The sequence below is a fragment of the Orycteropus afer genome, unplaced genomic scaffold (genome assembly GCF_000298275.1).
Source record: "Orycteropus afer afer isolate SDZICR_OR568_19922 unplaced genomic scaffold, OryAfe1.0 scaffold00140, whole genome shotgun sequence".
Taxonomy (NCBI): Eukaryota; Metazoa; Chordata; class Mammalia; order Tubulidentata; family Orycteropodidae; genus Orycteropus; species Orycteropus afer.
In genome coordinates this window covers 5,537,690-5,551,812 of record NW_006921727.1, presented here as the reverse complement: position 1 = coordinate 5,551,812, position 14,123 = coordinate 5,537,690, and the positions used below count along the sequence as shown (strand labels likewise).

The window sequence follows — 14,123 nt, the reverse complement described above, 5'->3', positions numbered from 1 at the left end:
GGGCATTCCTACTTCCGTAGTGATACTGCCTCGGAAACCCAAGGAGGGGTCGCTATGAGTCGGGGCCGACTCGACGGCAAACAACAACAACAACAACAACAAGGGTGGTATGTAGTTACCATAGTTTATTGATTAATTTGTGGCATTTAGGTTGTTTCTATCTTTTTTCTATTATGAACATTGCTTCAATATGCATGAATATATGTGTGTGTGTATATATATATTATATCTGTTTGTGTCACGGCTCTTATTCTCTAGGATAGATTCCTAGTAGGAAGATTGCTAAATCAAATGGTATTTCTCTTTCCAGTTTTTTAAGGAAATGCTATACCATTTTCCATAGTGGTTCCACAATGTTACAGTCCCACCAGCAATGGATAAGAGTTCCAGTGTCTCTACTTCTTTGTCACCATTTGTTGTTTTCTATTTTATTGAACTTTGCCATTAGTTCTGGGAGGAAAAGATATCTCATTGTTGTTTTGATTTTCATCTCTCTAAAGGTTCAAATCTATTCTTGCGATGATCTCTAAATTCAGATGGGATATACTCAAGGTTGTACTTGTCTTCAGCTTTAGGTTGGCCTTGCTCTGCCTGATGTTATTGAACTTCTCCATCATCCCTTTGCACAGATGTAGTCAATTTGATTGATTACTGTGCATTCCACCATTTATGTTGCTGCAAAACAGTATTAGCAATGAATAAGTCATTATTCTTGCAAAATTCTATCACGCAATTTCTGGGATCATTTTTATAAGCAAGGTCATATTTTCCAATTACTGATCCTTCTTCTTTGTGTGCAACTTTCACATTTCAATCACCAGTAACTATAGATGCATCTTGACTGCATATTCGATCAATTTCAGACTGCAGAAATTGGTAAAAATCTTCAATTTCTTAAGGACGTTAGGAGATGGTACATAAATTTGAATAATAGTCATATTAATTGTTCTTTCTTGTAGGTGTATGGATATTATCCTATTACTGACAGCATTTTACTTCAAGAAAGCTCTTGAAATGTTCATTTTGGTGATGAATGTGATGCCATTCCTCTTCAAATTGTCATTCCCAGCATAATAGACCATATGATCTAATTCAAAATGGCCAATACCAGCGCATTTCAGCTCTCTAATGACCAAGATGTTGATTTGTATATGTTCCATTTCATTTTTAACAACTTCCAATTCTCCTAAATTCATTACTTCATATATTTCATGTCCCAATTATTAATGGATATTTGCAGCTATTTCTTTTTATTTTGAGTCATGCCACATCAGCAAATGAAGTTCCTGAAAGCTTTACTCCATCTATGTCATTAAAGTTGATTCTGCTTTGAGGAGGCAACTTCTCTGTAGCTGTATTTTAAGTGCCTTCTAACCTGAGGGGCTTATCTTCTGGCACTATATCAGACAGTAGTCTGCTGCTGTTTGTAAGGTTTCCACTGGCTAATTATTTCAGAAATAGATTGGCAGACCCTCCTGCCTAAACTGTCTTAGTAGGAATCTCCTGGGAAATCTGTCCACCATTAATTAAATTAGTTACATGCTTAGCCTGAAAATTCAACCATTTTACTGTTCTTCCTACTAGAGAACACTTGAGAGACAAAGAAATGCAACAAATGGCAGTATATAGAGTGTATATCTCAAACCTAACCTTTAAGTAAAAGAATTGGATAATTTTTGTGAAGAGAAAACAGTGTAGTTTAGGCTGAAATAAAAAGGAAAGAAAGAAAAATACTGGTAAGTACTATAATAGTAGTTTACAACCAAATCATCCTTAAAAATACAAGTGAAATAAATCAGGGAGAAAGCAAAGCTCAAAATATAGGATAGTTCTCAGAGAGAAAAAAATAAATTGAAAGCAAAATAGAAGTTAAATTATATAGGTTGAAAATGAAAGAAAGAACCAAGAAAAGTGAAGTACATTAACAATAACAACAACAAAAAAAAAATCGTTAGAATGTTTATATGGGATGGGGAGGATGGAAATTAAAAGGAAACATGCTGATCATATTTCATAGATCTCTTGAGTTGTTTAGTTAGGCATTTCAAGTATATCCCCAAGGAGAAGACTGGGATAAGCACATACCACTAATTTAATTTTTCTTGTTTGGCTACATACCAGGGAAAAAAACGATAGGCTTTCCCCGACAGTGCCAATTTCCCAGTCACATTTCTGACCATAAATGTACAGTAGTTTAACAATGTAAGAATACTTGGAAGATTGTTTAAATGTGCTTTTCTGGGTCTACATTTATAATGTTTGAATTCTGAGGATCCTTCACAATAATCTCAAAGCCATAATTGGAAAATAATTTACAATTCAAAATATTTTAATTATTTATAAAAATTCAAAAATTCAGCATTGTAGCTAAAATCTCTGGAAAATTTAGGTTTTGATGTCTGAAACACTGTCTATAATACTTTCAGTAAGAATTTTCTTTTGCTAGATTAAAATCTGGGGCATATGAAATTGTTATTTGACTAATCCTGCAATATACTTAGTTTGTGTCTCTCAACCTCATTTCATATACACAATTCTTGAAATCAAAGTGCTGGTTATGGTAGTATGCTTAGGCTGTGAAACTGGTTATAGATAAAATAGTTCCATCGTGAAGCCTTATTGCATATAGTAATTAAGCCACTTGAAAGAGGTCCAAGACAGACCCAACTTTCACTTAACTCTTTATTTTAGTAAATAAGGCTTTGTATAACACAGTAGAGAGGGATGAATGAAATAGACCTTGCGGCTAATGTTTCTATTGTCTGATTACATAAAAAAATAAAACAGCCAAAACTTACTCTTTCCTGTTAAAAAGGCATGTTGTTGTTAGTTGCTCTCAAGTTGATTCGGACCATAATAACATTCATTGTACAGAGCAGAAGTACTTCATAGGTTTTTCAAGTCTGTGACCTATAGAAGCAGATAACCAGGCCTGTCTTCAGAGGTACCTCTGGGTGGGTTTAAAATACCAACCTTTCAGCTATTAGTCAAGTCCTTAGTTATGCCACCCAGGGACTCCCAAATAAGGCATGCTCTCTTATTAGTAATATCTTTAAAAATTATTCTCCCTGAACTTGTCTCTAACATTTGTGGAGTTAAAGACAAGAGGATAATATAGACTCATATATATAAATATCTTAAAATTACCAATCAAGCTAGCAAACTATTACATAAATTATGTAACTTCCTATCACTACAAATATAATTTTAAATGATCTGGAATCTGATTTGAATTTCAAATATTTGGACTCTGAGTTATCAAAGCCTTAACTTGTCCTACATGGCTCTGGGAAATTGGCTTCCCTGGCCTCCTAATCAAACGTACTGAGGTCCCAGTCCCCTTCACCATGGTCTTTGAAAATTCTATTCTGTATATCTGAAATATGCTTCCCCCTCCTAAACTTTTTCCACTAATCACATCTACCTTAATTTCATATTGAATCTCAAATTTTCTCACTGCTCTATATTCACAAGAATGGCATTCAATTTCTCTATTGGACTCTGGCAGATATACTGACATGCATTGATTACTGTTATTATGTGTTTACTACCTAATAACTCACTCAAATTTGTATAAGCCTCCTAAGGCCATTATCTGCTTTTGCTCACCATTGTATTTCTGGCTTCAAGCCAAGTGCACAGACCAAAGCAGATGCCCAATGAATAACTTTGAACGTAAGAATTATTTCTCATACTTCTTAGAAATGAAGATTCCTTCAGATCTCATCTAAAGGTGATTCTGGAATGGCAGTCTTTGACCAAATATTGCAAAGCATTAAGATCTAACTCAACATTATTTGTTCTGTGAATTTTCTCATGACTTTAGTTATACTCCCAACATCTCTCCCCCCTTGGATTATTGGTAGCTCCTTCGTCTCTTTCCATAGCACTTTTTTTTTAGTATACAGTTCTTGGTTATTTTGTTTTGGAGATATAATTTGCATATAGTAGCATTCACCATTCTTCAGTGTACAATCCTATACATTGGGACAAACGGGAGCTCTGGTGGCATGGTGCCTAAAACATTGACTGCTAACCAGAAGGCTGGCAGTTCAAACCCACCAGCCACTTCTCAGAAGGAAGATTGGGCGATCTACCTCCATTAAGATACCGCTTTGGAAACCCAAGGAGAGATCACTATAAGTTAAATAGACTCAACAGCAGTGAGTAACTACCACCACAATCAAAACATAGAGCACTTCGCATAGAGCTTTTTTTGATATTTGTTATTATTTACAGTTGTACTACTTACATACAGATCTACAATACTAGCCCAAAAATCCTTGAGAGCAGCGGTATCTACTACTTTAACCTCAGTGGCCTAACAATAAATATATGATGGTTTGATAAATGTGTTGATAAATTTATTAACTAATATTTTACACTATCCTGTGTAATGTGCTATCTTGCATTTCATAGGTACAAAAAAGATGTTTGTTAAATCACACAAAAAACAACTCTCAACCTATCAAAACAAGCCTCACAAGAAATATATGTAACTCAGAGCTTACCATCCCCTGTTTCTGCACAGAGCTGTAAGCCCAAATTGTTCTGTGGATTAATCACCCAATGATTGCTGGTCACAGTGATATCAAAGACAAGCCAACCCACATCTAAAGCTTGGGCCTTTCTTGTGTCTAACAGGAACAGATCTGCATCCCTATGGAGAAAAAGAACAGAAAAAAAGTTAAAGGTTTGAATGAAGATCACAATTTCCTTTACTTAAGTGAAAACATCCAAAAAGCACTTTTTAATATCACAGGAGTTAATTAAAGAACAAGGGGAACAAGTGACTCAAGTGATGAATAATAAGATACAGAACTTTTTGTTGCTAGGTTCCCCACTCAAAGCTGGTGCAGATTAGTAATATCTGAAAGTAATTTCCATTTTTCTGCTTTTCATTGGTCTCACAAACATTAGCCTTGGCCTTAATTTGGTCCCTGGTCATCAGTGTTCTCTGAAACCACTCTCCTAAGTAGCCTTCTCTGGCAAATTCACAAAGGATTCAACTGAATAGAGCTAGAAAAGAAAGTTGCTGCTCCAATTTGGATGGATGAACATGAGTCCTCAAAGAGACAGAGCACAGGCAAAATGTGACACAAGCATCTGTTTTGGGGATAGTTTTCTAATATTCTCCATTTTTATTATTCACATGATTTTATAGATAACGAAAGTGAAGAGCAGGTCACAGGGGTTCCATTGGATAATCCCATGAGTTAAGCAGCAGAATTGACCCTGATTTGATTTATCATCTTCTTATGTCTTGAGAACATAACAGCTATGAATATGAACTTGAATGTTTTAGTAAAATCTCCAGTGTTACTGGTATTGACACACATATTTTTGAGCCTTAGTTTTAGCCTTAAATTAATAAATGTATGAATGATTGTTGAATTATGATTCTTTTTTCTTTAACCACAAGCAAACTGAGCTAACTGCCATGTATTCTGACATTTGATCTTTACAACAGCCCAATCATATTGATGAAATTGAGGTTCAGATAGGTTAATTGCAAAACCTTGGATCTCCTTCAAGGTAAAGTAGAAGTGACATTATTATACATTTTTATGGCTTTTTATATTATGCTAAATCTGGTAGCATAGTGCCTAAGGCACTTGACTGCTAACCAGAAGGCTGACGGTTCAAACCCACCAGCCACTCCTCGGAAGGAAGGTTGGGCAATCCTACTTCTGTAGTGATACTGCCTCGGAAACCCAAGGAGGGGTCGCTATGAGTCAGGGCCGACTCGACGGCAAATAACAACAACAACAACAAATCTACTTCCAAAAAAACCCCCTGCCATCGAGCCCATTCCAACTCATAGCAACTCTTTAGGATGGAGTAGAACTCACAAATAGGGTTTCTAAAACTGTCAATCTTTACAGAAATAGACTGCCTCATCTTTCTCCAGCAGAGTGGCTGGTAGATTAGAATCTCTGACCCTTTAACCACTATGCCACCGGAGCTCTGAGTCTACTTGTTGTTCTTGTTGTTATGGGCCGTAGAGTCAGACCCAACTCATAGCAACCCCTCCTTGGGTTTCCGAGGCGGTTTCACTACAGAAGTAGATTGCCCAAACTTCCTTCTAAGGAGTGGCTGGTGGGTTTGAACCACCAGCCTTCTGGTTAGCAGTCAAGTGCCTTAGGCACTATGCTACCAGAGCTCCTCTGAGTCTATTTAGGAGAATATTATTTATCTGTGGAAAATCACAGCAAGTTATGTTAAGCTCTGTTCTGCATTTTCCATCTGTCTACATCATAGAAGGCACTTCAAAACGTGAGTTATATAAAAAACAAATTTTGAATAAACCCAAACTATAGAGAAATATTTTTAAAAAAATTAGTCTGTCTATGATAATTGAAAAATTAAACTACTCTTAACAGAAGTGAAGTGAGAATCTCAGTCAATATTTAAAGGTTACATTTTCATTCATTTATTTCAACTTTCTACCACTTTTCCATTAACCTAGAGAGGTTAAATAAATGCAATATAATTAATTACATCATGCAACTACCCTACTCTGAACAGTGAAAATTCCATTCTCCTTCACAACCCCAATCATAGTATTTTTCAAAAGAAGTTTGCTGGCACTCTTTAAAATATCCGATACAGGACTCAGTTTGAGATTCTGCAGACACATGACAAGTATACAGTACAAAGCAATGAATGGATTCAGTTAATTCTAACTTGAATTTTGTTCTTGTTGTTGGATGTCCCCATGCTGACTCTGACTCATAGTGACCTCAAGTGATAGAGTAGAACTGCTTTACAGGGCTTTCTTGGCTGTAATCTTTACAGAAGCAGATTGCCTAATCTCTCTCCCACAGTGTGCCTGAGTGGGTTTGAACTGTCAATCTTTCAATTAGCAGTAGAGCATTCAACTATTGTGCCACCAGGGCTCCTTAAATTTTAATGAACTATTATATTTACAGGAGATTTGGTGGTGCAGTGTTTTAAGGGATCAGCTGCTGAATGAATTTTCTGCTATCTGAACCATCAGCCAGTCACTTCACTTGAGAAAAGACCTGGCACTCTACTTCCATAGGGTTGCTATGAGTGGGGATCACCTAGAGGGCACTGTTTGTTTGTTTGTTTGTCTGTCTGTGTCATATTCTATTCCCAGTATGACAGAATGTCAACAGAATTCTTCTTCTGCTGAACGTAAAGAACCTGCCAAATAAAGACTCCACAAAATAAGGATTGTCCTTAAAATTTCAGGATATTTCATGAATATCTTTGAGATTGCAGTCCTGGAGTTAATCACATTGTTAGCTTCTTACATAGAATAAATCATCCTGTAGCTTGGGAAATACACTCACACCTCACTTATCTACATGTTAGGTTCTAAAGATCAGATCCTTATGGGATAATTGGTGTTTCTGAGAGTTGGTGCTGTGGCTTCTTCCCTTCCCTGTCACTGACCACATGTTGGGACCCCCCACCCCACCCTACTCCATGTATCTCGGTATACACATGGTGTGGTGGTCCCCTATTCATCACACACTTTCTCCACCACCAAGGAGCCTATGAAAGTTATTGGTGGTGGTGGTGATGGTAATTGGGAGCTACCCATTGCCCTAGAGCAGCAAGAGACCACCATTGCTTGGCTGTGGTCTGGAACTTTGTGCAGACCCCAGCACCTACCCTCTCCACTTTCCTGTTCCACTGAGCCCAGAAACAGGCCTAAGAAGCAGGTGGCACCCAGGCTTGTGGGCAGATGAGGCCAGGCATCTGGGCCAGGCAGAGGTCTCTGTGAGGTGGCAGAGAGGCCTATTTGGAGGAAGAGATGTCCATGCTCCTTATCCAATTCCTGTGCCAGGGCTCCTGCCACCTCCTTGCAGCCCAGCTACCCTCTGCCTCCTGCATGCCACCTGCCTGCCCAGCACTCACTGTGGGCCTGGCCTGGCTCCTCTGCCCAACCTGGGTAATATGAACAGCCATTAGCCCTTGAGGCCTTGTTCCCTCCTTCAAACCTTGTCCTCCTCCTCCCTCTCTTGCCTTGGCTTCTCATTAATGCACAAAATAGTTGGTTAGTAGATTTTTCACTATTGTCATAAATGCAAAATTTAGATAACAAGATAACCAATAAGTTTCCTGGTGTAGTCATATTCTACACTGCTTTCAAGCCTACTGTCATTTGAAATAGGGTAAAAATGTTATAATCAACTCTGTAAATTTTATAATGTTATGCCTTTACATGTTTATAAATATTTGAAAAATAAAAAACAGAGACATACATTTTGGGAGGCAATTACAAGTAGTTAACAACTATCTTTAGTTAGTCATTTATGAGATGTTTTCTATTAGTTCCATGTTCTATTTTCCAGGATTTTTTTTTTAGTCAAACTAAAGAAATTATCAACATTGAAATATTTTCAAAAACAGATATGTAAAAGTAAATTTATATTAGTGAAAATAATTTATAATCATTAAAATTTGTATTTTTCTCTTTTAGGTAGAATTTGAAGATTTGTATTGACTATGACACAAATCAGGAGCTCTGGAGGCATAGTGCCTAAGGCATTTGACTGCTAACCAGAAGGCTCATGGTTCAAACCCCACAGCCACTCCTCAAATAGAAGATTGGGCAATTTACTTCTGTAGAGATACCACCTCAGAAACCCAAGGAAAGGTCACTATGAGTCGAATCAACTCAATGGCAATGTATTTGGTTTGGTTTTATAATACAGAGCAGTATCTGTATTTTATAATTTCTTACACAGCTTGATGGAAGTCATCATGCAGTTGTTACATGCAGAGTCATATTTAACAGACAAAAGATTTGTAATACTGAGATGGTTATGGCATATGAAACAGATGTATTAAATATAGTGATGCAGTGCCTAAGGCATTTGACTGCTAACCAGAAGGTTGATAGTTCAAACCCACCAGCTACTCCACAGAAGGAAGATGGGGCAATCTATTTCAGTGAAGATTTACCACCTCAGAAACCAAATGGGGATCTCTATAAGTTGGAATCAACCCAGTGGCAGTGAGTTTGGTCTTTTGGTTACTCAGAAGTGAAAAATAATATTCCTGTGTGTGAATACATATATCTATAGGTGAACATTTATAGTTAAATACAGCTATGTGTGAACAGATCCTACTTTAATCATGGCCAGGGGTTGAAACATGTCAAGTCATGTGTAAGAAACTGGTGGACTTGCATATATAGATTTTCAACAGTTTTGTGTTTTGTTTTTACTGAAAGAGAAAAAGAATTTTTGAGATATCTTAAGGCATCTCAAAAATACTAGAGGAGTACTTTACTAAGGACTGAGCATTAGGAGCTAAAATTCAGCAAAATTTGAGTTACTACTAAGCTAACAACCTATCTGAAAATGCAGGTTGATAAACTGAGAAAATTAGTGTTTTATATCTAAGAATATAACAAAGAAGTGCTAAAACATAACCTCTATCATCTTTAACATAAATATCAATGTAAAAAAAAAAAAAAAACTCGCTGCCATCAAGTCAATTCTGACTCATAGTGACCTCCACTGGGTTTCTGAGATAGTAAACTTTACAGAAATAGATTGCTTCATCTTCCTTCCACAGATCCGCTGTTAGATTTGAACTGTCAACCTTCTGGTTAGCAATCAAATGCCTTAAGCACTACACCACCAGAGTTTGTTAAATGTCAATATAGTACAAGGAAATAGTACAAGGAAATAAGCAAGGGTCTGGGGATCAGACAGAACTTGAACAAATAAGAAATTTCTAAGCCTCAATTTTCCCATGTATAAAAAAATAATATTATAATCTTTCATTAAAAGATTTTGTGAAAAGCAAAAAATTTCATGCAATAAAATCTGTATATTTACAAAAAAGATAAAAGAGAAATTACTTTTGAATCTTTAGAAGATCTATCATAACCATAATACAGATATCTCTAAATCGCCTATTTTTTAATTGTAAAATTTGAGGACATATTATTTCAAATATGAAGTAAGGTTGGGCAATCTACTTCCTAAGTGATATTGCCTCGGAAACCTAAGGGGGTCACTATGAGTCAAAATCGACTCGATGGCAATGAGTTTGCGGGAGATTGCTTCTCCTCTAATTTTTTTGATCTTTTACTTGAGTAAATGGAATATCATCTTTATGTGGTCATATGATTTGTGGTGTCCCCATAATTAAGTATATATATTATGTCAACATGACTAGTAGTACACCTTCCACATAATATTTAGATGTTTGAAAATACTAGCTTTCCTTGGTATATCTGCAGCCAAATAAGTGAGATATTTTTATTATAAGACTAATATATATTAGTGTTATACCAAACAACAAAACTCACAGCCATTGAGTTGATTCTAATTCATAGAGACCCCCATTGGATTTCCAAGGTGGTAAATCTTTATGGAAGTAGATTGCCCAGTCTTCCTTCCACAGAGTGGCTTCTGATTAGCAGTCAAAACTTTATGCACTATATATATGGAGAGAGAGAGAGAGAGAGAACGGAGCTCTGGTGACATAGTATCTAAGGTATTTGATTGCTAACCAGAAGTTTGGTGGTTCAAACTCACCAGCCACTCCATTAAAGAAAGATGAAGCAATTTACTTCTGTAATGATTCACAGCCTTGGAAACACAACAGGAGTCACTGTGAGTCGTAATCAACTTGATGGCAGTAGGTGTATATATATATATATATATATATATATACACACACACACACACACACACACACATATATATACATATATATATATGTATGTATGTATGTATATCCCATATATATGGTTTTATATATATATAGTTATATATATATGTGTGTGTGTGTATATATATATATATATATGTAGTTATATATATTATGGTATGTACATATGGTTACTCAAATGTTGGAACCCAACCATGACGAGAACCTAGATTTCCACATTTCTTTTGCAGAGCAATTTCTCTTACATTATTCCACATATTCTTTGTCCATATTATAACTGTTCTCCTTATACTCAAAGGCCATTGGATTTTGGATTGGAACGTTAAATTCTTCATCCAAACTACCAGCATTAAACAAGTTGAGTAGAAATGGAGTCCTGGAGTGGCCTAAGACATTTCCCAAATTCATCTCTTCATTCATTCATTCTCTCTTAATGTTACATCCATGGAATGAATCCCTGTGGTGGTTTTGTATTACATCAACTTAAGTAAACTGGAACTGTCCTGTATAGTTCTGCATTAGAGTTGGTCACAAAGGAAATTTGATTAAGATTTGAAAGCTGTAAGTGAAACAGTAACCGTATTTATACTAGGAAGATAGCTGTATGGTCAGGTATTACTGCAACTCAGGTGTACTGTCGACATCTGTTGGCTATTTTTGTTGATGTGGGGCAGCAGCTGGGCCTGCAACTACTTCAAATTCCACTAAATCTCATTATTAAGTTCCTTTAAATGCAGGGCCAGATGTGTGTGCACTTCTGTGAAGAAGGGTTTGTACCTGAATCACTGAATACATTTCCATCATTGAAGTTTGAAATTAGAGACAGGTTCCAGTTTTAACCCAAGGGTTCTAGAGCATTCTTGCAGGTTCTACTGTCTTTGATCTTCCTCCCCTCACACTTGTACTTCCTCCCTGACTTCCTGCACTGAAGACCTTAGGCCCAGAATCAGGTGCAAAGCAACAGACTTGCATAGATTGTTTAACCAGCTCTCATAATTGCGTAAGATCAAATCTCTACAATAAATTATTAATGCATTGTTCCCTAGTAAGATTAGACCACTGCCTTGTGTTTGATTGCTTATAGTGGACCACTTACATCATGGAAAGGCAGTGGTTTCTCCTCACTAGAATGGATTCTCTGGGTAGGATCTGCCTTTTCTTGCTATCATGTTTCTGCCAAAAATCACCATCCAAGAACGTATAGAATACCGAATTCATTATCATAGAATTCAACACAGCTTTGCTTTTGACCAATAAACAAATTTTACAATGAATGAAGTAGGGGAGGAGTTTATATTCAAGTAATTCACTGGTCTTATCATGTTTCCCATCATCTTGAAGAAGCCAACCTGATAGGACAGTAGAATGGCCTTTTGAACACTGTTATGCCACTACTTGGGTGATATCTTTCTAGAATGCACTAATATCCTCAAGGATGTTCTATATGATCTAAATCAGCAAACAATAAAGAGCTCTTTCTCTAATAGCTAACTCTCTCATCACCATTATTACCAGTGATCCACTAGCAAAAAATTGCAACTGGACCCCAAGACTTTGGGCTCTTCTGGTCCAGAACTCCTGGTTTCCAATGGTGGAATCCTTCCACTAGTGATCATAGCAAGGGTTCTATTAAACTGAAAGTTGAGACTACCACCTGGCCACTTTGGGCTCCTCGTGCCATTAAATCTATAAGTAAATAAGACAGTTACTGGTTCATTCTGAATATCATGGGAAAATTGGAATGCTGTTACCACAAGTGGGTAAGGATGAGTAGGTTTGGGATACAAGAGATTCCCTGGAACACCTCTTATTACTCACATGACTTATCATTAATGTTAGTGAAATATACTTAATGCAGGCATTGCCTCCAATGGTCCAGACCTTTCAAAAATGAATGCTTGATTTACCTCACTAGATAAGGAAACACAACCAGCAATAATACTTGCTGAAAACAGAGAGAATGTGAATGGATATTTATAAATACCTTCTACAACCATGTAAGCAGTTGCAGAAAAGAAGATTGTATTAGTCATGAATGTTTCTTCCTTATTTTGATACTCATGTATTTGTGCATGTATTAACCACTTATTTTTTTTAATTCCCTTCATCATCCACCACCCTCTAGTATAAAGAGAACTGATAGTAGTTAAACTCTATTACCAATTAAACTGTGTGCACTAAAAATATGTGTTGCAGATCTTATGCCTATGATTAAGGAGTTCTGATGGTGTTGTGATTAATGCATCCAACTGCTAACTGAAACATTGGTGGTTCAAATCCACTAACCACTACATGGGAAGAAGAAGAGGCAGTCTGCTTGGCAGTTCTACTCTGTCTTACAGGGTCGCTATGAATCAGAGTCAATTAACTAGATGGCAGTAGGGTTGATGTCTGTGGTTATAATTGCCTTTGGGAATGGGTTTTCTTTGTTGTGGTCAGAGGCAGGGTTAGTGTAAGATGTGTCTCAAGTCTATATTTATTGAGTTAAAAAGAGATTAAATAAGCAAGCAGAGATGGGGAAGATAGATGCCAAACCACATGGAGATCTGTATAGAACAAGGAAACAGTAGCTGGAGAGACAAGGACCTTTCTCCCAGAGCCAACAGAGAGACAGAAAAAACCTTTCCCTTAAGCCAGCACCCTGAATTTGGACTTATAGCATCCCAAATTGTGAGAAAATAAATTTTGGTTTTTTAAAGCCTCCCACTTGTGGTATATCTGTTATGGCAGCACGAGATAAGTAAGACTACCTCATATTTCATTAATTAAGTTACAGGTTGTTTTGGTTACCTACTGCTGCTCTGACAGGAATATACCACAAATGGGATGGCTTTAACAAACAGGCGTTTATTCTTACAGTTTGGAAGCTTTAAATCCAAGTTCAAAGTGCCATGCTCTAGGTGCTGGGTAAAAGCCCATCAACCTTGGACTTCAGCTCTGCCTCCTGGTCCTAGCCCACTGAAACTAGGCACTTTTCTTCACTCAGACAGCTGCTGGCTGCTGAGGCTGCCAAACCCAAGGTCAACAAATAAAATGGCACAGTCCCAATGTTACCAAACCACACAGCAGGTCATTAATTCAAGTCCATTGAAAGTTCCAAGGTTGCCAGAGCATGGCAGGCTGCTGAACAACACAGCCACAAGCAGGGTCCAGGCGTGCCAGAGGCTAGAGACCATTCCCCAAGGCTTCTCCTTATATACAGGAAGCAGACCACATCCCAAAGGCAGCTACTCAGCTGCTCACCGTAGATTCCACTATAGAGTTGATTATCAGTCTCATCATGGGGAATACTATATCCAGTGCCCAGCCGCTCAACCAGGCCCAGCCAAGTTGACACACAACCTTAACTACCACACAGGTAATCAAAGGAGGAGTGTGATGAACTGGAAAGGCATGACCATCATCCAAAGATAAATAAAAAGGCAGAAGTATTGTTTTCCTATTATATTTTTTAGATA

General features: G+C 37.1%; 1 protein-coding gene across 1 annotated transcript in view; it reads right to left on the bottom strand.

Moving 5' to 3' along the window:
- The window catches only part of BMP5 (bone morphogenetic protein 5), a 194,033-nt gene that overhangs the window by 76,578 nt on the left and 103,332 nt on the right, over positions 1–14,123 (bottom strand). The window contains exon 3 of the mRNA XM_007945618.2: positions 4,512–4,660. Within this exon, the coding sequence (XP_007943809.1) occupies positions 4,512–4,660 (149 nt within the window). The remainder of the gene's footprint in view (positions 1–4,511; positions 4,661–14,123) is intronic.